At 43.3% G+C, this 24,695-nt stretch overlaps 1 protein-coding gene across 1 annotated transcript in view; it reads left to right on the top strand.

Moving 5' to 3' along the window:
• Nucleotides 1–24,695, top strand: part of SLC4A5 (solute carrier family 4 member 5) — a 167,418-nt gene that overhangs the window by 33,433 nt on the left and 109,290 nt on the right. Inside the window, exons 3-4 of the mRNA XM_045003457.1 lie at nt 11,077–11,175; nt 12,364–12,555. Of these exons, the coding sequence (XP_044859392.1) occupies nt 11,100–11,175; nt 12,364–12,555 (268 nt within the window). The 5' untranslated portion in view covers nt 11,077–11,099. The remainder of the gene's footprint in view (nt 1–11,076; nt 11,176–12,363; nt 12,556–24,695) is intronic.

Consider the following 24,695-nt stretch of genomic DNA (forward strand, 5'->3'; position numbering starts at 1 on the left):
ATTAAATTAAAATGCAGAGCCCCCCAGACCAGTGGCCAGGACCTGGGCAGTGTGAGTGCCGCTGAAAATCAGCTCATGTGCCACCTTCGGCATGCGTGCCATAGGTTGCCTACCCCTGTTCTATGGGCTATCCAGCCCTTTAAACTAATGATATTGGACCTTAAACCTGTTACTGATACAGGACCCATCTTGCACCTCAGATCAGTATAATTTCAGGCATAGGGTGGGGAGGAATCCACATGTTGAGTAAAGAAATAGTTTGGGGCCAGGTTTGGTTTTTCTGCAATGGCACCCGTTCAAAGCAGGTTAGAAGTTTGGGATGTTCGGAGGAGTCTCTAGGGAGATGGATTTGCAAACTGTTTAAAGATGCACTAACAGGGGATGGGGTGTAAACTTGAATTTGTTTTGAGATCCCTGGCACTATACACTTTAGGAAAAACTAATTAAGACTCAGAACATACCTGTGAAGTGAGTAAATGTTACAGATTGGTATAGAAAAGTTAATTGATTTGCCCAAGGTCAGTGGCAGAATCAGAGGCTCCTAGTCCCACTGCTTTAGCTGTTAGAATACTAGAACCATAGGAAGTAGAGGTGGAAAGGTGTCTAGGAGTAAGAGGCAAGTCCATGCCCCAGCAAATGCAGGATTATTCCCTATTACCATGCAATTTTGTCTACAGAAATGGATCGTTTTCATTTTCAATTCCAAGAAAATTGTGTACAAGGGTTAGAAGGGCTAAAACGCTGAGGAGGGAGTGAAACGGTGCAGGATGGTGTTTAACTATCACCAGGGGGATGAAAGCAAAAGAAGCTTAAGGCCAAATATCAGGAAAAGAGTGTGTGGAATGATCTCCCAAAAGGAATTGGGGGAGGTGGGAGTGGGGAAGCCCCTATCACATTATCTTAAGCTGCAAAATGTCATTTCCCATTCCTGTTTCTCCTTACCAATGTGACCAGCTATCCAGAAATTATATTGACAGTTGTGATGCAGATTTATTGATATTTCATGTTAAAAGGATAAGTAGATCTGAACAGCCCAGGCGTGAAATATAACTGGACAGCTCAGATAATCAGTGTGTGTGCATATAAATGGATGTATCTGTGTAAAGCACAGGGCTGTGTGCAGTAATTGCAGTAAAACCTAAAGCCACATGAAACTCACCCACTTTGGGGGATCATAACAAACTCAAGACTAAGATCAGAACTTGGATCAGTGGAGGATTTAGGACAGAAGCCCATTGGAAATGCATGGTTCCATATGAGACAAACCCAAATGAAAAATACTAGCTCAGAACACATCAGAACTCTAGGGTGTTAAAAAGCGAAGCTCTGATCTGAAATTTCCAGATGGTCCCTATTTCTAATGGGCCCAACAAACACCAGATCTTAGGCAGTGGTTCTAATCCATGGTTTTGGTTCAGGCCTCCGTGCAGTCAGTGCAGTGATAATGTCCTCATTCAAACAGAGAAGGGTCAATGGGCAATGGTTTTCCATACATCATGGTGGGGCCAGATTTACAGCCACTGCAAGCAGCTGGTGGATGCCCCAAAGCCCTGCATGACACAGCAGTTCATTCTCAGCGCTTGCTCTCCTGCCTCAGAGAGAGCAGAGGCAGAGGTTACTCTCAGCTTGGTTTTTCGAAAGCCCTCCTCTGTCAGGACGGGGGCCCTGTCGTTGGTATGGCTGCACCTACATCATAATTTAAAATTCATACCGTGATTTGTGCAATTCAGGAGTCTGGACTTCATGACTGCTTGTTTAACTCCAGATCCTTCGAGCGCTGAGTGCCCTCCATCCTTATTGAACTCTATAACCATTGAGGATGCTCGGCACCTTGCTGAATCAGACCCTTAGCGCTGGAAGGGATTTTCAACAGCATCTAAGTGATGTAGGAACAGAAGCCTCATTGAAAGGGCCAGATCCTGCAGACACTTGCAGTCTACACTGCAATAAAAACCCAGCAGCACCAATCCTCAGAGTGTGGTTCAGCTAACTCAGGGTCACAGGGCCCAGCCTTTGGAGCTAAAAAGGCAGTGTAGACATTCAGGCTCTGAATGGAGCCTGGGCTTTGAGACCCTCGCAGGATCTCAGAACCCAGGCTCATTCTGAGCCCGAACGTCTACACTGCTATTTTTAGCCCCGCTATCCTGAATCAGTTGACCCAGGCCAGCTGCCGCCGTGCCGTGCGTCTTTTATTGCAGTGTAAACGTACCCTTAGGCATGAGCTTAACTGGAAGCATTCAATGAGACCACACGCATGCACAAAGGTAACCACCTGCGTAAACGTTTGCCGGGTTAGGAAGAGCGTACATGCAGCCCTGATTTTCAGTGGTCCTGAGTTCTCGCAGTGCCCTTGACTTCAGTGGGAGCTTTGTCTGGTGGAGTTGAAAATCAAGCTCTTAATCTATATGCAATATTCCAAATTATAAAGATGTGTGGTTTTAACTCGGGCCGTCTGATATACTTTCAATGAAATCTCAAATACCTTGAAATTTGAGGTTTTCATATTGTGTTTGTGTCACAAAATATGTTCAATTTTGTACAAAAAAATTCAACTTTTGAATTTCTTTTTATTATTTGGATGCCTAGGAGCCCCCGTCATGGACAATGACCTCATAGTGCTAGGTGCTGTACAAAGAACTGAACTTACCTGAATAACTGCCTGATGAACTTCTCATCTGAATAGACAAGAATGACACAGTGTGGTGGGGAAGGGATGCAACACACAAGCAGAGTGAACAATGTGATGGTAGCAAATATCATGTTAGTTCCATTATTTCTTTTGGAAGGCCATTTGGGAGTGGAAATTGGGCCCATTTTAAGCAAAAATTGGTTTGATGCTCAGGTGAAACCTTCAAAATCTTTGACTTTTCAAAATGCCATTTCAATAAAGATCAATTTCCCCCCCCCCCACCCCCATCCAAACACACTAGCTTTCAAAGTGTGGTGTTCTTTGGGGGCAGGGGGAGGGGAGTTAGGGTGGAAGATCTCATTTTGTGAACATTTCACTATAAAGACAAAATTTGGAGATTGCTAAATGGCCTGGAATGCAATTATCTGGGTTTTTTTCTTTATTTTAAAAAAAGTAACTATAATTATCTAAAAGCCCATGAGCCTGATCTGATCAGGCTGCCATAGACTTCAGTGGGGCTTTTCATGTTTAGGTTTTATTGGACCATCCTGTGCAATACAACTTTGCTCCATTATTATTACTGTTGATCATTTCTTAAGTGCTGACAGCATATTTGACACTGTACAAAACACAAAATGAAGGCAGTTCCTGTCCAAAAGGGGGAACTGACAATCTGAGCAAGACTGGTGCACCCAAGACAGGATGCCCTGGGCAGCATAGAAAGGGGACCAGGTTAGATTTTGTTGGCTTCGTTTTTTATGCTCTTGCTGTTTTTTCCTTCATTCGTTTATTGTGACTGTACAAGGCTAGGTCCTCGCTTGTTCACATGTCACATCCTCCACTGAGATCTATTTGCGTCCTGTGATGTGATGCTGCTCCGCTCTAAAAGTCAATCAACATTGTCCAAAACACATTTTAACTAGGAAGCGGCAGCGCCTTTGACATTCGACGTCAATACCATGCTTGCATCAGTAGTTTTCTCTGTCAAGACAAACTAGGCTTCCTCACCCTACAGCACCCAGGACTTTCTTTCATCCTAGAGCTTTTGCCGATCAGCTGCTGTACACCCCCCTCTGCTTAGTTCTGAACATTTCGGGGGATTGGAAGGTAAGGTTGCTTATTAAAACTAAAGCTCTTTTATGGAACATTGCGAGTCCGAACAGTGCAGGTTAATAACGTGTGCAATAAAGTTCACCTAAGGCGTGGTTTATGGTAAGTCTCCACTGCAGTCAGAGGTGTGACTGCAGCATGTGTAGAGACACCTAAGCTAGCTTTGATCCAGCTAGCCCGAATAATGATAGTCGTGGTGACACGGGCTAGCCGCTCAAGTAAATACCCGAGATCCTCGGAGTTGCAGAGCTCCTGCTGCTACAGCTTCACTGCTATTGTTGTTGTACCCTTAATTGTATCATTTGGTATGTAATAAGATGACAGCTCCTCTAAGAAAAGTAATGTTTGATTTCCTCTTACCCTATAATAGAATCTATCACATAGTTGTCACGATTTTTTAAATGAATGTTCTTGTGGAATATGAGAGAATTTAGATGTTATGTATTTTAATCTCAAAAGAGACGCGCTCTCTTTATAATGCTACAGTACCTGTTGTCATTGTGTCTGTAAATCCTACTCATGCACATAAACGCTAGGAAATTCCCCCCCACTTATATATTTCTATTGTAAAAATAGAAATTCTAGGAGCACCAGCCCCCTGCTGTGGGAATCTCTCTAAATGTTTAAAACAATGCGATAATCAGCAGTTACATTGACCCACTACATCAACAGTTACTATTGGTCTGCTTTTTCTCCTGTAGGCTTGGAAGAGGGAGAGGGAATGTTATTTTTAAATTCTTGGCAGCTACTCAGGGGGTTTCTACACTTACAGCACTGCACCAACGTACACATAGTGAAGATGTTACTTACACTGATGGTAGAGCTTCTCTAGTCAGCTTAAGTACTTCTTCCCGAGAGATGGTATGTCGATGGGAGAAGCCCTCCCATCAAGCTATCTATTACCAGGGATTAGGTTTTTATAATCCATGTAGATTTTTCAACACCCTGGAGTGATATAGTTATACTGACATTTTATAGTGTAGAGACCAGGGCTCAGATATAAGCAGATAAAGTTCTGTATATTGAGATTAAAACCTCTGAATCTAACGAAAATATCTGAATGTGTGTGCGTGTGGATCTAGATACGTAGAAACATTCCAAATGTGGTAGTGTTGATGGATAGAGAACGTTAGTCTGTAAATTCAAGAAGCAGTTTCCATTGTCACACGCCTCTTTTTCGTTTGTTCACAACATTCCCCAAAATGTCTTTGTGGGCAGTAAATGTGTATATGTTTAATTATGAATCTCTCTAAAGTATACTTATAGTCCAAGGCTGTGACTACACTACAGCGCCTATGGCAGCATAGCTGTGTTGGCATAGGCCCCTAGTGTAGGGGCATCAGATGTCAACAGTCGGCGTTTTAGCCGCCTAGTGTAGATGCAGCATCTGTCAACAGAAGGAGGTTTTTCTGCCAATATAGGAACACCACCTCCCTGACAACACTAGCTGTGGCCGACAAAGACACTCTTCTAATGGCATAGCTACATCTACACTAGGGGTTTTGTTGCCATAGCTGCGTCACTAGAGGGTGTAGGGTTTTTTGTACATCCGTGACTGGTATGGCTATGTCAGTATAAGTGACACCACACACTGGGAGACAGCAGCCCAGGATAGGGATAATTGGAGAAGACTTGTCAGAGAGGGAACGTCCATTTTTGAGGAAAACCACCTTGCCCTGGTTGCAGAAAAATGCTATAAAAGAAAGACAATTGTCACGCAGCAATTGTGGCCCAACCCTGTCTTCCAAAACCACTTACAATGTCTGCCAGTGAGCCCGTGGCTCAAGGATCGGACTCCTCAGCCACCAAAGGCTGCATGAAAAATAAAATGTGTGAAAGATCATCCTTGACCCGAGGGATTGCCGATAAGTGTAGAAAAGACCATAGAAACACCTTTGTCCAGATCCATCTCTTAGCGAACCAGAAGAAAAGGACAAGAGAATAATTGTGCATACAAACAGACTATATCTGTTCCTGTTTAGCCAGAGTCTTGGTGACCATGTTAACAAGGGCCCTTTGCAAAGATGCTAAATGAGTCCCTTCAAAAGAGTCCCTATTAAAAAAGGCATTTAGAAAGAGCACAACATCATGGCAGCACATCCTCATACTGCATGTCATAGACCAGAAAAGTTAAGCTCAGCTGGTTTGTTGAGGACCCCAAAATGGAATTAGACTTGATTTACCTTCGGTTTAGAAGGGATCGTTATTTCGTACACTATATGGCATAAGAAGTCTACCCCTCTGATCCATTCTTTTCATTCCCTTCTGCATCTCAGGTACCCATCACTTGTTTCTTTGCCCTCCTTTCACACCCCATCTCTGCCGGTTCCTTTCTGTCTTTGGCCTTGTCTTGTTAATAGGCAGCAGCTTTAAAACAAACACAAGGAAGTATTTTTTTCACACAACGCACATTCAACCCTTGGAACTCCCTGCCAGAGGATGTTGTGAAGGCCAAGACTATAACAGCGTTCAAAAATCCTTTCATGGAAGATGGGTCCATCAATGGCTGTTAGCCAGGATGAGCAGGGATGGTGTCCCTAGCCTCTGTTTGCCAGAATCTGGAAATAGGCGACGAGATAAATCACTTGATTACTTGTTCTGTTCATTCCTTCTGGGGCACCTGCCACTGGCCACTGTCAGAGTACAGGACACCGGGCTAAATGGACCTTTGGTCTGACCCAGTATGGCCATTCTTATGTACACTTAAAAGTTTTGCCGGTATAACTATAGTGGTAAAAAATTCCTGGTGTAGATGCAGTTGTAGTAGCAAAATAAGTCCTTTTGGTTTGTAAAGCTTTTTCTGGTTTGGCAAACAAAGTAAGTTTTATATCAGCAAAATCTGTTTTTTTCTGGTGTAACTGCATATATTGGGGCTCTTGCAGGCATAGTTAGGTCATGTTAATCAAAACAAACAAAAAAATCACACCCCTAACCAACCTAGCTATGCCACCAAAGCTTTTAAGTGGCCTTAGGGTTTTATACGGTCATCCATCACCTAGTATCTGATCATCTTCCATATACAATTGATATCCATAACCAAGTCCCTTATGGACCTCATAGTCTCTGACAGTTCTCACTTCTCAAGGTAAAAGGTCTGGTTTGGATTAAGTTTATTTATGTGGTTGCTTGGTTTCAGATTGTGGGGATTTCTTTGGGGGTTCGCTGGAAGGGGCTGTCATTGTTTCAGGTCCTCTTCCCATCTATCAGCTGAGTCGCCCGTCCCAAATCCTAGTCTGACATTTTTATTGGTTAGACCCTTTCTGTTACACATTTTATACATTTCTTTTTGCATTTTCTAACATGACTTTCCTATCTTCTCTTCAAATCCTGGAATATAACGAGATAACCTTTAGTTTCATGAAGTCAAGGCGTGATATCAGGTTACATTTGCACTAGTGCAATTTGAGCACTCACTGTGTGCACAATTGCATACCCTAAAGAGAGTGTTTATCTACATAAATGGTGCTAGATACACACTGGCACGTGCAAATACCCAGTCTGGCGCACATAGTTGTGGTAACTAAATACCCAAACTAGGCAATTTGCCTCCCGGCGTCCTGAAAATCAGACCCAATCAATTGTATTTTTTTTTATTAACAGTGTGGCAACATTCATGTATTAATCTCTATGGCCTAAATAAAATTCTTTGAGCCCCGTTCCTTCACTGGGGAGGCAGTGTATGTCAACGGCTCAGGGCTAGGCTGGCAGTCAAGAAACCCAAATTCTGTTCTCTCCTCTGACATTAGCTCCTCATCTGTCAGCTATGGCTAATGACACTGACACACCTTTGTAAGGCACCCTGAGACCTATGCTGAAAAGTGTTCTGTAAGGGATGTGTGGTTATTATCTAAGTCTTTATTCTCCAGTTACAGTGAATATTTGGCTCATTGGCTTATTATTGTGAAGCTACTTATGAGTGATGGGGCTGTGCCCAATGGCTTGGTTTTTGTAGGGTTACTCGGTGTGTTGGGCTGTCATGCTGGTTTGTTTCTGTAGGGTTCTAGGAGGTTGAAATTCATTCACTTTTTAGGGCCAAGCCCACTAACATAAATTTAAAAAAAAAAAAAAAAAGAGAGAGACTCTAGAGAGCACTCCCACCCATATCTAGGAATTGGAATCCGTTTTATTTTTTATTAGTAAAATACCCTTGACTTGTACCCTAAGTGCAATGGACAGACTGGGTTCTTGTTTATGGACCTGGCCGTATACAGTGATCAAATCCAGCTGCGCTTATGTAAGCACAGCCCTCTCCCCCCCCACACCCCTCCCCATGGAGTCAATAGACATTTTGCCTGTGTAACAGTGAAGAAGTCTGGATCTAAGGATTCAGCCCAAAATGCACCAAGAGCTCTGCTTTCTAAGAAGGAATCATTAGGGTCTCCCATTGAAGCGGGACCATTTAATTCAGTAGCAGCAAGATCAGGCAATATGAGCCCAATCCGAAGCCCCTGAAGTTGATTTGAAGACTCCCATTGATTTCAATAGGCTTTGGAGCGGGCCCCTTGTTTTGTAACCTGGTCTGACATGAGAAATGCCCCTTCAGGTGGAATGTCCTCAGTCAGTGCACGCATAGGCCATCAGCAACATCTTTACACCAGTATAACCAATCCACCCTTAGGGGTTGCACCAGTTTAACTAAATAGGTTTCTTTCTATCGATTTTACTTACATCAGTACAAAAACTGTGTAAATAAACCCTGATTCACCAATGTGGGACAAGGACTGCCTCTTATATTGCTTTTGCACAGCACCTATCACAACAGAGCCCCAAGCTTGGTTGGGACTTCTCAATGCTACTGTAATATAAATAAGATAATAAATGACAGGGTTATTCTGTTTCCTGATTGGCTGACTGCAGCTTTTAAATGGGAATAATGGTCTGACTATATGGACAAATAATCATTTGTGAAGATTTTTGCACTTCCAGACATACCTGGTAGTTAAACGAATGCTTGCAAATAGAGAATAACATGACCACGCTTCCCTCAACAACCTGAACTCAGTACTTTATTCACTATTACTTTTGCAAATCTTTATTTTGTTTTTAACTGATCAACTCTGGTAATGTTTTATGCCTTCTGTTGAGAAAACAAGAGTTGGCCATTAGTTTGCGATGGTACTCAGAGCCCAGAGCTGGCTATCTGACCACTCTCAAAGTGACTTTGAAAGGCATTGATTTTATTGCCACTACTAGTAACCGTCCTCTTGTCTTCATCAAGTGTGAAGGGCAATCACTGTAGGTGAGATAATTAGGAAACTAATTACTATTCTTGATGAAAACACAAAAACTCCATTCAAAATAAGACAATATGTGAAAATTATGAATAAAAAGCAGGACAAATATTTACCAAAATGGGTCGGTGCATGATGAAAATGCAAATTCCACTTAAGAGAAGCAGCAGGACAATAATACTTTGCATCTGTAGATCACTTTTTTAATATATTTTCTTCATCCTCAAAGCACATCATAAAGGGAGGTCAGTATCATTTTTTTTTAAGATGGGGAAAACGGTCTCCTGTCTCCCAGCCCCACTGCTATAACAACTAGACTGCTTTAGCCTTTCGCTTCTGAAAACTGTGATATTCCCAGCAAGCTAGTCTTCCTAACCAGGCCAGCATCTGCACTTGGCATACGCTTTAAAGCCTATGACCAGTGGAATTGCCAGTAGTTACAAGTTAGTCCACAGCTCTTTCTAAGCAAGCACCTTTATTTTAAGAGGAAAGCATTACAGAGAAAACATATTAAATATATGTTTAATATGTACACGCATGCTAAAAAACATTGAAGCGATCACCCACCCTCCAAACTCCAATCTGACAGGTATCAGTCCTTCCAACCCTTCCCTAAGGATTGGGACCCCCCAGCTCCTGCCTTGGACAGAAGGTCCTGTCTGTTGGCTGGATCTGAAAGAGCCTTTAGTTTAAACTCAGGCTGTTTATCCAAAAGACCTTCCTTTGTCCGGAGGCTTCTGGAGAATCCGGTTTGAAGCAGTATATGTGAACCTCTCCAGGTGGCGGTGCCCCTATGGACATGTTAAAACCTGAGTGAATTTGCCTAATCATCCTTCCGCCTCCAGCCACTGTTCTTCGTTCCTGGAGGGCTGTGGTCACTCTCCCCAATGGAATTTCATACAGTCCAGGCCCACAATGAGTTCTCCCAAAGATATTGCAGGAAATTGCCATATATGTGTGTCTCTCTCTAGGAGTGAGTGGGTAGTTCAGTCTCCACGGCCTGTCTAGTTCTTGGCCTTTCTGTTGAGACAGCCAGTTAGGATCAGTGGTTGTGACATGGCTGCTAGGAACTGAGTTGAGAACCTCATGTTGCCCAAGTCACCAGACAAACATCAAAAGCCGTTGCTACCTAATCACCCGTTGCAATGAGTCACATTTGAACTTGGTGATGTATGGCCTGGGGTAGCCCCAATGAGAATCAAAAGGACCGGGTTTTTTTGTTCTGTGTTTGTACAGCACCTAGCATAGTGGGGTCCAGGTCCATGATAGAGTCCCTACATGCTACAGGAATACAAATAATAAGGAGTAATAAAAAAGGAAGCCTTTCCTTTGACTTTAATGGCAGTTGGATCAGGTACCTACAGCTCGGATAGCTTCTGTATCTCATTATAAACCTCCTAACCTAGCTAGTTCCCTTACAAAAATAATATTAAAAACCCAGTCACCTCTGTGAACGTAGGCCTCTTGTTCATTAAATATTTCCCTTGTAATTATTTATGTGTATTGCAGTAGAAGCTAGGAGCCCCAATCATGGACCAGCCACCCATTTTGCTAGGCCCTGTACAAACACAGAATGAAACAATGTCTTCAGACCTTCCTCTCTCCAATGCTTTGCCTGTCTTGTCTATTTAGGCTGTAAGTTCTTGGGGCAAGGACTGTCTCTCACCAGCTGACTGTACCATGCCTTGCACAATAGTCACCATTTCTGTTGTGGTCTGTAGGCACTACTGTAACACAAATAACATTTATTAAGCAACGTCCTCCACATTGCCCCCCAGCAATGTGTCTTAGCCCAGATCCGGCAGAACCACCTCAGGGGATCAGCAAGAAACTCCAGCCTTCGTCAGTATTGATTTATTATTTATTTGTATTGCAGGAGCATCTAGAAAAAGGATCGGGCCCCATTGTGCCAGGCACTGTACAAACACAAAACTAAAGGATGGCCCCTGCCCCAAAAAGATGACAATTTTACTAATAGTCTCTTACCACTGATGTGGAGCCAGATGCCTCCCTCTAGAGAATCTCTGATTGATCTAAAATGAAAATATATTTTCTTAAAAGCCATGTTCTAATTATTTTCTTTCTTCCCCCCCTTGAATCCCTCAGCTCTCTCCCCTAGTGGTTCAGTCATGATGGATGAGGATGATGGACTGAGTGAGAGAGGTCTCAGCAACTCCAGGAAGAGATATGATGATGATGAAGAAGGTAAGAGAAATTCCAGGTGTTCCACAATTTGCCTTGGGAGGCTGATCCTGCTCCCGTTGAAGTCCAATGACAAAACTCTCATTGACTTCAGTGATCGATTGATCTGCCTGCCTACCTACTTATATGGCCCTTATCACTGCAGTATGTCACAATCATTAATGGATTCGTTCTCCCAAACCCTCCTGGAAGGTAGGGAAGTGCTATCTCCATTTATAGATGAAGAACTAAGGCCCCGGACAGCTCTAAGTGACATGTCCATGGGCACACAGGGACTCTGTGGCTGAGCTGTGAATTGAACCCAGATATCCTGAGTCCTAGTCTAATGCCTGTCTATCCACTAGACCAATGTTTCTCAGCTCATGGGTCATGACAGCCAAAGGGGTTGTGAGGCATTGAAAACCGTATTTGTTTGGAAGAAAAGAAAATCTCACTCCTCACACACCCTTACTCTTCAAAGTCAAGTATTCTCTATCAACTTCTCAAAGCACACACACAAATAAGACTTATTGTTATCCTAGATACCTTTTTATACTCTTTTATATTAAATGTAAGGGGGACATGAACATTTTTTACTTTGATGAAGAGGTGGAGAAGGTTGAAAAACCACTGCCTTAGACTTCCTACTAAACAGCTGACACCTGATCCTGAAAGGTGTTGAGCACCCACAACTCCTGTTGAAGTCTGTGGAAGCTGTAGCTACTCAGCATGTCTCAGAATAGGGCTGTTCAGTTGGTCTGAAGACTACCTAGCAGGGTAATATTCCTTGGAGTAATGGAATAGAGAAGTGATGCCAAAATTCAAGGAGAAATGGATAAAATGTGTCATGTTTCCATCTAAATAAGTAAAAGCATCCTTTGTGGAGGTGAAACATGGGTTGGCATAGTCTTGCACCCCGATGTATCGGTGGGGATGCGTGTTATGGTGCTTCTAGGGGTGCCGAAGAGATGCAGAACCCAAGGGCCTGCCTACTTGTGGACTTCATAGCATCGATGGGTTTGGGAGTAGCCAGACACCTTTGTTAGCATGATAGTAATGTTTGGTGTTTCAGGCCTGATGGGTGGGGAGAGCATATGGAAGAACTGGCTTTTATCCACAAGTGAAAAGCCGTGAGGCTTGTACACCCAGAGCCCTGCTTCTGCATGGAAAGTTCCTTGGTGGGTTTCTTTTTTTTTTTTTCCTCCATTGCAGACTACCATTCCATTTACATCGGGGTGCCAATGCCACGGGGCTACAGGAGGAAAAGGCGCAGACGGAGATCCACCTCCAGCCGGGATAAAACCAGCGAAAATGAAAGGCTCTATGAGCGCCAGGACCGATCAGATACCGATGAAGGAGGGCAAGCAAGCTACGACAATGGGAACGACAACGCCAGCAGGACGAGTAAGTCCCAGTTGTTCTGTACCTCGCAATCAAGAAAAGGAATTGGGCTCTCGCTAGATCAGATTTCCTGAGGTGGGCTCTGCAGTCCTCTGTAATGCTTGCATCATTTTTTTTCCAACAAATTGTGTTTTTCATTTAAAAAAACAGGGCTTGAATTCAATTAATCATTTCAGTTGAAGAAAAATTTGAAAGTCTAAACGTTTTCTTTTGGCTTTTTGATTCAAACTGATGTTTCAATTCCAAATTTGGCCAATTTAAAAAAAAAGGTGAAAACACCTGAAACTGCCAAATTGAAATGAAAAATTTGAAAACAAAAGCATTTGATGTTGACCGAAAACATTTTGGTTGACTCTAAACTAATCAAAACACTGGGGAAAAATTATTTAGAGGTATAGAAACGTTTAATTCAATGAAAAATTAATTTTTTTCAGATTTTCAACTGGACAACAACTTTTGAAAGTTTCATTTTGGTTCAGATTTTTTTTAATTCAATTCAGCCCCGGACCCAAAAAACCATTATTCACTCAATTTTAGTCCTCTGTAGCACTCAGGCTAACATAGCCTTTTGTGCCTTCACCACAGGGGGACAGTACTCGGATGTTCCAGAGCTGGCTTTGTACTCCCCTAATTCCCACAGCTGCCAGGGGCCAATTTGGTACTCGGCTGCGTAAGAATGGCCTAAAGGCTTCTCTAAATTATAGGTGGTTGCACTGGCCACAAAGGGTCTTTTCAGGCAGCTTAGGGCTGCTGAAGCACAAGTCTTGTTGCCAGGGTCTCTTTCAGCCCACGCAGTTTAGGAAGAGTGAGCTGGATTCTGTTCTGCTTTGTGCAGCATCAGCAAATTTGTCAGGTACGTTCTGACTGTAGAATTGGAACATAAGAACGGCCACACTGGGTCAGACCAATGGTCTATCTAGCCTAGTATCCTGGCTTAGGGACACTCAGCATGGGGTTGCATCCTTGACTGTCTTGGCTAATAGCTATTGATGGACCCATCCTCCATGCAATATAATTGTTAGAGATGTTTGGACTGCTCTGTCCAGTCTAATTTTACAAGCCACCCCCCCACCCCGCCCCCACCCTCACCTCCCCAAAAAAACAGGACTTCCACCATTTTCTTCAGGAAATGCACAGCCTAATAGATCTCATTGTCAGAAAGCTTTTCTCCTTATATTCGGCATAATTTCATCCGACCACTCAGAGCTATGCCCTGTGTACTAGCCACACTAAACAAATTTCTCTCCATCCTGCATGTTTATGAAACCCACCCACTGGTTTATTTTATATTTTGTGTGACATGTGTAGTGTGTTTCCTGTAGTGGCTGGTCCACGTCCATGAGCCTACTACTGCTAATAGCAAATGTGGTACTCCTCTAGTTCAAATGGTAGCCATCCTTGCTTTTAGGGTTGAAGGTCCTGGGTTCATTCTCTGCTGATAAAACATGGTAAAGAATATAGCATTTGCAGCCTGTAGGTACAATTGTGATCTCTTCTTCACTATTCTAAATGGTACCAAAACCAGGAAGAACATAGCCTTAATTTTTCAAGTCCCATGACACCAGCAATTTGAAAACACACTGTTTCGTTTGTAAGCAGAGCAGATGTGATGTGTTAGCCTCTGAAAGAGTCCGTATGTAATGCAGCAAGGTCATACCAATGCTGTCTTTTCAAAGTGTTATTGTGCTGTAAGTAATTAATGGTATTTCCTACTTCTTACTAAACAGTAGAGTTAATAGCCCATAGTTCTGGTCACTGAATTATGACTGAATGCAGTGCCTTTTTGCTGACCATTTTCTGGCTTTACTTTTTGCATTTTTTCCATCCTGACTTAATTGCAATATTTATAAAGTGCTTTGAGATCTACTGATGAAAAGCACTATAAAAGAGCTAGGTATTATTATGTCTCCTAGTTTATTATTCCAATTGTAGTAGCGTCTAAGAACCCTAGCTGAGGATCAGGGCCCCATTGTGCTATGCAGTACACAGAAAATAACAAAAAAGACCGTCCCTGTCCCAAGGAGCTCACAGACTAGATGTCAGACAGGACATCACAGGTGAACAGAGAAGACTGGCAGGGGCAGGGGTGGGGGGGTGAATGGGAGGGTGAGTTAGCAGAATGACGAGAATTTAGCAGAAAATGTATATATTTCAAGGTGTCATGTAATCATAGTGGTTAGAGACAGGAAAGACCCTATTGGGTCACATCTAGTCTATTTCTTCACCAGAGTAGGATTGTTCCCTACAGTTTATTCCCTAGAGCCTTGTCCAGTCTAGTTTTTAAAGCTCCTTAGCAAAGATTAACATTTTACATAGCAAAATAACTGTCAATCTTCGTTTTAGCCCCAATATAGATGTTCTCTTCTTTTTGCTCATTTAAGAGTGCACTAAACCAAACTGCTGTAGGAGCTGGATCACAAAAAGTGACCGGATATAGGGTTTTGCTTTCCAATCCTCTCTTTAAGGGCACAATTTTGTACTCACCATAGAGTCTGCTTGTGATTCATTCATGCTTTTCACTGGCAAAGCATTCCAGCAATTCCCTGGCAAAAGTGCACTTGTAAAACCAGAGTACCAGTCTGGAAATCATGCCTGTAATTCCTTATACTTAAACTTTTTGTTTTCTTTCGCTTGGCAAAGCATAGTGTCCCAGTTAATTATTCAATGTGACTTGCATATAGAGGCAGTGCATTAAAGCTAAATGATAGAAAACCTGTAGGATCAACAGCGCAGGCTTGTCTTTGATTTGACGGGCTCCAATAAAAGCTGCTGGAAATGGTAAAGGTTTCTGACTGTGGCTAGTTCAGGGGAGTACAGTCCTTTGTAGTTGTTGCAAGTTGTTTCTGAATAATGCAGCATTTACAAAGCAAGTATTCGCAATTGTCTATTTGAAACAGTCTCCAAAGCACTTGGTAGAACACTCTAACCCTGCGTAGAGTCCTGAATTTACCTTCCCTTACCTTGAAGGAAATCAATCCAATGCAATATTCCTGATGGATGGATGTCAGTATCTGAAGATGAGGCCCAGCGTGCGTTTGATGCAGTATGAAGGAACACTAAAGCACAAGGCACATAGAGAATCCAAAACGTTTAGGATTTAAACTGGCTAAAATAGGGTCTGTTCAGCAGTTCAACTCATACTTTGGCAGAACTCCCATTGACTTCTGTGGGGAATTTTGCCTGAGTAAAGAGGCATAGGGCTCTGTCCGTGCTTGGACTAAATATGTGCAGCATTTCTGAAGTTGTAGAGATTATATCAAAACCTGTGCCGCTGTTCCCATCCTCCCACCTCTCTCTCTCATTTCCCCCCCTCTCATTCACTCTCTCACACACACGCCAGTTCACTCACCTCTTATACAGGCATCTCGGTGGATTTGGTAACTTCACGTCATGAGAGCCGAAGAGAGAGGAAAGTGCTTTATATTCTCTATAATCTGCTCATTAAGCCGTGGAGTTTAACAAGACTGAGTGGATAAAGGAGGAAGTTTGGGGTGTTTTTTGTTTGGTGTGGTGTACGTTTAACGGGGGGAAAGAATGCAAACCAATCCAGGTAAGAACTATTCCACATGCTATTTCCATTCTCTTTCCAGTCTTAAAAACCTTGGGGTTCCTGGGCTTTGTTTCTTGCTTACAAAAGCCATTTCTTAACTGATCTAGGGGCCGGTAAAATGTGACAACATTGTTTCTGTTTGCAAGTGTAAGAGAAATTGATTAGCAAGTCTGTACAGTGTGGCATCTTGGAATCTGATGTGCTTGCTGAAAATAAACTTTTTGGTAGCAAACACAGCTCCTTCATGTCTGAGGGGGTAAGAAAGGTGTTTTTGACTGGTGTCTCTGTCCCTTCCAGCCTACAAACTGAGGGATCCTGAGCCTTAAAAATGTGCCACAGCTGACCCCAAAAAATATAACAAAGGGAGTTTAGCAGTAAGCCCACATGCATGCTAGAGAGAGAGAGAGCCTTCCATTTTGTAGACCATTGCTGCATCACCGTGTTCTGGAAGTGGGATAGAAGAGGCAAATTGCATCTAGAATGGGATGTTGGTCTTAGAGGGATAATTTAGAGCTGTGGACTGAGCTTTTAAATGCAGTCTAAGGAATTTGGACATCCAGTTCCCATTAAAATTAATGGAAATTGGGCATCTAAATCCTCTAAGTGATTCTCAGTCCTGAAGTTCAATAAGTGCTGCTGCTGGGATGCTTTATTGTAGAAGGCAGCTAGTTGCAAGGATCATATCCGTTGAACAACCAGTGTTGCTGCCATCCTTCTTTTTAGGGGGCAAGGAATGGACTGCGAAGGAGAAAAAAGCCCATTGTATGTTCTGATTGTCCTGCAAAATGAGACCTGCAGCAAATGAATGTCTCTCTTTTGAAGGAATGGATAATTACAATTGTCAAGCACCATTAGATAGTTAGCATTTCAAACAGATGCTAGGTGCTTGTTAGTTATTTGTTACACCAAGTCTAGTTGAAAACTGCAGTCCCTGCCGATAACATTGTGCACTGCTTTTATTCTTTTAATGGCAGCCACTTTCTCTCTCTCTCTCTCTATATATATATATGATACACGAAAGAAGCAAAACCAGAGTTGGCCTTTGTTTTGCAAAAGCACATTAGCTGGGGCTTTTATCATGTTGGGGAAAGGTTTGGGAAGTAGTTCTGAGGGTTTGGTGCATCTTACATGCATATATCTATATTAAACACTACGAGTATTGCATTGTGTTATTCTGTGCAACGATCCATTTTAATATAATCTGTTTTATCTGTAGTATTAAAGTTGAGCTAAACCTTCAGCTCTGGAAAGTTTTGGGCCTGATTCTGATCTCACTATGGTTTAAATTAGGGGTAACTCCACTAAAGTTGCACTGATATAAAACTGTTGAGACACCAAAATCTGTCATCTTGGCAATATCTTTCTTAATTCTTTGGGGGTTTTTAAATTATATTAATGTGATCTATTCCTGCTCAAACAGTGGATCTCCTTATGACCTTTGATAAAGTTCCTAGCATAACTGTATGCATTCTGGTTTAGCTTTAGTGAATTGCCTTTCAAAAGTGCAAAAACTCTGCAAGCATTTGGGTCACTTTTGCTCCAAAAGTGCAAAAAGCTTTTATTAAACTAGCCGTTTGCATTCGTATGCCCTCTTAACCCAGTACCCTGTAAGGTGGCCAATGACTCCAAGTAGTAAATTGAGGGCGCATTCTAATGAGGATAGTTTTAATAAGGCTGAGATGTCAAAACCATCCAAGAATGTTGTATCAGCGCTTCTTCAAAGATGCCCGGTTTGCACGTTCAAAATAAAATCACCATTAAATATCTTCCTAACTGAACATCTGGTATCTTCATTGATGAAGCTGAATGATGTATCAGATTTACCAGCTGAGAAAAACGAATAAGATCCACATAAGTGCCTGAAACTATGGCCAGGCTAAGATAGGCTTTGTTTATTTCAGGGAGGAAAAGATCCCTCAGGTGAATAAATACCAAGCATTCTCTCCAGCAGCTTCCTGCCCCCACTGCTCAGTGAAGTCCTGTCGATGTTGGTTTAGCAAATAACTCTTTGTTCGGGTCAGTGACCCCGGTCAGGGGAACAATGTGACTAAGAGTCTAGAGGAGGAAGAGACCTGAAAAATGATCTTCAGACCTTCCACTTGCATGATATTGAATGACTAGGTGTGCTGTGAATGGAGGGAAGGCAGTAGCTCAAGGATCCCGGCAAAACTGCACAGTGCAGAAAGTACGTGTTATGTGTAGACAGATCGGCTTAGACCTTAAGCTGAGGGAAAGAAAAAAAAACCCCTCTTTTCTAGGTAAATGTTCCCCTTTGTCTTTTGTTTTCGTCAATGGCTGACAGTTTATTTTTTTCTTCACAAATGCACTCAGAATAGAAAGTTACAATGTTAAACGACCTGTAGGTACAGATGTGGCCCCCTCACAGTCTTTCATGCATTTATCCTCAGAGCACCACTGGGAGGCAGGGCAGTGTTTTTATCCCCACTGGGGGAACTGAGTCACAGAGAGGCTTAGTGACTTGCCCAAAGTCTCACAGGAAGTCTGTGGCAGAGCAGGGTCTCCCAAGTCCTAGGTTAGGGCCAAGAGCTGGGAAGATCCAGCCTGGAGAAAAGAAGGTGTCTAGAACTTTGCAAAGGGATGTTAAAGGTAGGACAAAATTCCTCTCTGTCATTAGAGACAGAAGAAAGGTGACTGGCTGAAGCTACAATAGGGAAAATATAGATTAGATTAAAATAGCTACTGTCAGTGATGGGAGAAGTTTCCAAGGGCCATTACGGATTCCCCTCAATGGCTTGGACTAGGATATGCCCTTTTGTCAAGGCTGGTATAGGAATAATTAACTTGGTACTTGCACATGGCTGCAGAGGCTGGCAGCAGGTACTCCAATACAGTATAACTCTTGTCCATCTCTCCCTTGGTGTCTCTGTGGGATGGAGCCCTTAGAGGGTCCCCAACCAACAAGCTCTGTGCCCCCAGGAGGAAGGTCCTTTCCCTCCAGCTGAGAAAGTTGCATAGAGTTGAGGTTGTCACCCAACTCCTCCCCCTTCCCAGGGCAAAGCCTGAGACCCCCCAACCCTCCCACCAGCTGTGGCATTTGTTTATTATCATGTAGATTTTTATGCTTTTCAAGGCAGGGACCTGTCTTGTGTGTGTTCTGTGAAGCACCCATCTGGCTGCCACATAATAATCATTATTATTTTTAACCCATGTTGTTCATCCTCTCAGCGGGGTGATGTATCACAAACAGCTTTCCTATTGATCTGGGGAGAGGGGGGCTAATCTTTTGCATAACAGACCCCACACTGGCTCTACTGCCTTCAGAGAGCTCCATGGCCAGAGGAGGGGGGCTTTTTTGTTTTGTGCATGTACAACGCCTACCGCAGTGGGGTCCCAATCCCTGCTTATGGCCCCGTGTTGATACCACAATGCAAAGAATACATCAGCATCATCAGGGTACAGAGCTTGAACCTCAAGTGACTGTAGCATTGCAATGGAAGGGGACTGATACCATCCTTGTTCTCGCGTCCGTGAGCTCCCCATACCATTGCAGGGCTGAGGGATCGGATCAGAAAGCGTTACTGGCCTCTCAGCTCACATCCTCCGCTTTTATCCCAGCATCGCTTTTTGCAAGAGAGATTCTGAAAAGTACCTAATGTACATCGGTCATGAACTCTCTGGGGTTGTGTCTTCCTTTGTGTTGGTGCAGCAACTAGCACGACAGGCCCCTGATTCCAACCAGAGCCTCAGAGCACGACAATAATTAATAATAATAATAATAATAATTAATAATGACCAAGTCTCTGGTGGTGTGGCTTAAGGGTCTTAAGCAGTAAAGCAGGCTCAACTATAATGCCGTGGACATCCTAGTCTTTCACGGCAGTTATGAATTCTGCTTCGCCTGATTTTTATGGACGGGAAAGGCAGTATTTCTGGCTGCAGCAGGAGGTTTCCTTTTACACATATGTACCAATTTAATTAGCCCCTTTCTTGAGTGCCGTATTTGGCTGACTTTCTTATTTCCAAGTTCTAGAGCAGTGGGATTCCGTTAACAAAGACATTTTCATAAGTGGATTAACATCTGACATATTAAGAGAGTGCTAAAACCCAACAGTTTATTAAAATACATGGTGTCCGAGGAGACCGACATGTGGTTGGGTTAAACCTTTGTTTGAACAACTCGCCACCAACAGCAGAGGAGACAACCATCCCAACCCAAACCAGCAGCTCTGCACCTTTGTAGAGGTTCCTGTCCTTGTCCAGGTTACTTAGTGAAATGCCAGGGTGATGAGGAGACAGAATCGGTTCTAACAGTATAAGCCCTTGTGGGTACAGGGACTGTCTCTTTATTTTGTAATGTGCCAAGAGTATTGTTAGAATGTTAGAAATAATAATTGTAATGTGGGCCTTACTCGGGCAAAATTTCTATTGACTTCACTGCCGGAAGTTTGAATCTAGATTTGATCCTGTGAGCATAGGTCTAAACTCCCCTCTTAGCTTTGCAGAGCACACTTCTCCAAAGGCTGTTCTTATGTGTAACTCAGGCGCATGCATGGAGTGGGGAATAGGCTGGAAGAGATTCTCCTGTGCAATTTGGAGAGGAGATTTAGCCCTCGAGTTAGGGACACAAAAAAGTCTCTCCATTTGCAGCCATGCCTGTTACAAACCTGATGCTTCATAGGCCAGTGAGCAGGGGATATTAAAGGAGCTGAAGATGGTTTCTCTTCATAACAGGGGAAAGACTATCAGAAGAATCAGGAGGCCTACATTTTATTTGTGGCTCTGCCACAAATTCTGATCTTGTGGTGATGGGGGGGCCAGGAGGAGAACATGGCTGGATGGGTCTAGACAGGCTCACTGTGAGACCTAGGGCAAGTCCGGTAAACTCAGTATTCCTCCACTTCCTCCCCTGTAAAATGAAGGGAGGGGGCAGTGTGGGGAGGGGCAATGCCCTGCCAACCTCATGGGAATGTTTGATGCAAGTTTGTAATAATTTGTGAAGTGCTTTGAGACCTTAGAGTGGAAGGCACTGTGGAAGTGTGGAATATGATAATTACTACTGGATTGAACCCAGCGTGCATATAGAATGGGTGTTGCTCTTGTTTGGGGGGGAGGGATTATTTTACTTTACACAGCTTTGGAGGGGGAGTGTTTGTTTGGATAAGCATGCCATGTAGACTTAAAAGATTCAGTACTGTATATAAGAGGGGAACCACTTACAAGGGGGAGAGAAATGTCAGAATGAGGGTGTCTACAGAGTGTGAGCATTGTAAGATCTACAATATATACATCAACTCAAGGCTTGTCGACATGAGAAAGTATAACTTAAATCTCTTTTTAAATCAATATAAACCGGTGCAAAAGGCTGTGTGGGCATTTACTTCAGTATAGGGGTGGCTTATTTTGGTTTAGCTCAGGTCAGTCAGGAACAGGTTAAATTAAACTGGGAAAAGGCCTCTCTCATACCAAAATAAGAGTGTCCTCAGAGTCTTTTATGCCAGTGTCATTCTATTGGTTTCAGTTCACACCTCAAGTTACACCGGTGCAACCTTCTCGTGTGGATGAGTCTAGTGTGAGTTTTTCTGGAATTGTGTCTCTACCTCACGTTCATTCTCTATTTTCATGAGTTATCACCGTGGACCAGAACCTCACTCCGTGTAAATTGGCATAGCTCCATTGGCTTCTCTGAACCTGGGTCAGTATCTTCAATGGAGTGACACTGATTTACACCAGCCAAGAATCTGGCCCTTTGTCTGTTTTTTTGTCCTGTATATGGGCAGGCCATTATGTCCCAGAATGGGGATATACTACAACCTGGGTAAAATTCTCAAAACCATGTAATGAGCAGGAGTTAGTCGCCAAAATCCCTTTGAGAATCTGGGCCATAGTAGCCTACATCCCATTGAAAGAGGACTTAGGGCTCAAGGGTATGCCTATACTGCAGTCACAGGTGTGATTGCAACTCAGGCAGCCACATCCAAGCTAGCAGTGAAGCGACTTCAGTCTTGTATAGGCCATGCTGAAGCTTGCATTGCCATGGCTTCACGGATCCAGGGGCCAAACTAGGTGTATTAAAGCTTGATCTGCAGTCACACCCTGCGATTGCGATATAGACATACTCCCAATGACTGAGGGTAATGTTTTCAAAAAAGCACCTCTCTGTATGACTCTGACGTGACCATACCTTGAGTATTGTGGTCATTTCTGTGTATCTCATGGCTCAAAGGATACTGATGATGAACGGGAGGGAGTTCTGAAAGGAGGAAGAAAAATCTGGAGTAGAGCAGGTTTAGGAGGAAAGATCAAAAGAAGTAGACGTGCTTAGCTTGGCTAAGTGACAATGAAGGGCCAGTTATAACCGCCTGGAAATACTTGAAGGCTGTAAGCGCCCAGGCGCAGGGAAGGATCATCTAAAGCAGTTGAATGAATGACGAGAACATTTAGGCTGAATATCAGAAGAGCTGCCTGACAGTGAGATTATTGGCTTGTGGAATAGTCTCCCAAGGGAAACGGTGGGAATTTATAAACCATATTGGACAAAACACGGGCAAATGTGCTGAAGGCAGCAATTCTGCAGTGGCAGGGAAAGAGACTGGATGTTCAGATGGGTGCTCACACTTAGGAGTGTGCCTCGTGTATGTTCTCCATTCATTCATTCTTTCCCCATCCCAAGGGATTTGGGTGCCTCAATACTTGGCCCATAGCACTTAGCTTTTTGATCCCACCTTTCTATAATGGGAAGGGCCGAATGCTTCTGTACATTTCTCACATGTGCTGATTATTAGAAATGGGGGGGGAAATCTTTTTGATTTTTAAAATTAATAGGTTAGACCAGTCACATAATCCAAATCTAGTAAAAGTACTGGAATTAAGCACTCTGGGAATTTTCCCCACTATTAATGTAGTTGTTCTGCCTAAACTGTGTACGTTGTGTCCTATGTGCCTATTGGTGTAACCGCTTGGGAAAGAGAAAGGACGTGTCTCCATCAATTTTGACTCTCCTGTTGATTTCCCCCCTCAACATCACTTCCAAACTCCTGCATTTTCATTCCTGCTCTACCCCCCCCCCCCAATTTACATAAGTTGTGGCACTTCTGGACATGCCATGCGATAACGTACGAGTACCGCCTTGCAGTTGGCCCAAGGATCTCTCCCTTGGGAATCCCACAGTGGTATTACCTCTGAACAAAGGTGTTCCTCCGCCGCAGGCATTTTTCAGCTGTTTGGAAGCGGACCCAAATAGCATGAGTGAATAGCATTCCAACACACCGGGCGCATGGCACGCTCTTCTGCCAGATTCCTAGCGAGAGTCTTGTGGCCTGCAATAACTGGTGTGTTCTGCTCTGCATAAAGTAGGCCCTTAAATGAGAAGATTGTTAAAGAATCTTAGGAACCAGGAAAGCCTCCTGGCCCAACACGACTGTCGTTATTTGGCAGATCCCACCTTCCTACTTTTTCTACTATCTCCTGCAAATCCCCCAGAAATAGACAGTGGTCTACGATTGCCAGAACTGGCCTGAGACTCAGTACAGGATTCACTGGGAGGGAAGGCTGCTAATAGTACTGCCTTTTTCATCCCTCACCATCTTTGCCTTCTAGCCAAGGCTCCATAGGAGTCTCCACTACCCCAGCGATATGTTGCACCTACATAGGTAGGTAGATGCTACTGAGGGGCTGTGGGGAATGACCACATTCCTTTGTTGCCTTGACTAGAGCTACTCAATAAGTCAGAGTTTAAAGTCAGAAGGAACCACCAGATCATCTAGTCCAGTGATTCTCAATCTATTTACCATTGTGGGCCACAATGTGTTATGTGGGCCACATACAATATTACCCATATGGCCCTGACGATGTCACGTGCGCCACAGCTGTGTGCTGTGAGCTGTGTGCCGCAGGTTGAGAACCACTGAAAGTCTGACCTCCTGTGTATCGAACACAACCCCACCCAACAACAGAAATGGTGGTAGCATTGGCAGTTTAGGGTATGAGTGGGCCTTCCAGTGACAGGTAGGCTCTGGCCACTTTGTCATTAGAAGTCTCTTTGAATGGCCCACATAAGGGGATAGAACTGGAGACTTCCAGAGCTTTGTAGATTTCATTGATTCCAAGGCCAGAAAGGACCATTATGATTATCTAGTCTGACCTTTCTGTAGAACCTCCGCAAAATAATTCCTACAGCAGATCTTTTACTAAGCATCCAGACTTGATTTTAAAAAGGCCGGTGATGGAGAATCCACCACGCCCCTTGGTAAATTGACCCAATGGTTAATTACTCACACTGTTAAAAATGTACGCCTTATTTCCAGTCTGAATTTGTCTAGCTTCAACTTTCAGCCATTGGATCATGTTAGACCTTCCTCTGCTAGATTGAAGGGCCCATTATTACCTACTTGTTCCCTATGTAAGTACTTTATGGATTATAATCAAGTTACCCTGTTGCCTTCTTTTTGTTAAGCTAAAAAGACTGAGCTCCTTGTGTCTATCACTAAAAGGCAGGTTTTCTAATCCTTTAATGATTCTGTGGCTCTTCGCTTTCCAATTTATCAGCAGCCTTCTTGAATTGTGGACACAGGATTGCAGCAGTGATCACACCAGTGTCAAACACAGAGGGAAAATCACCTCTCTACCCCTACTT

The sequence above is a fragment of the Mauremys mutica genome, chromosome 2 (assembly GCF_020497125.1).
Source record: "Mauremys mutica isolate MM-2020 ecotype Southern chromosome 2, ASM2049712v1, whole genome shotgun sequence".
Taxonomy (NCBI): Eukaryota; Metazoa; Chordata; order Testudines; family Geoemydidae; genus Mauremys; species Mauremys mutica.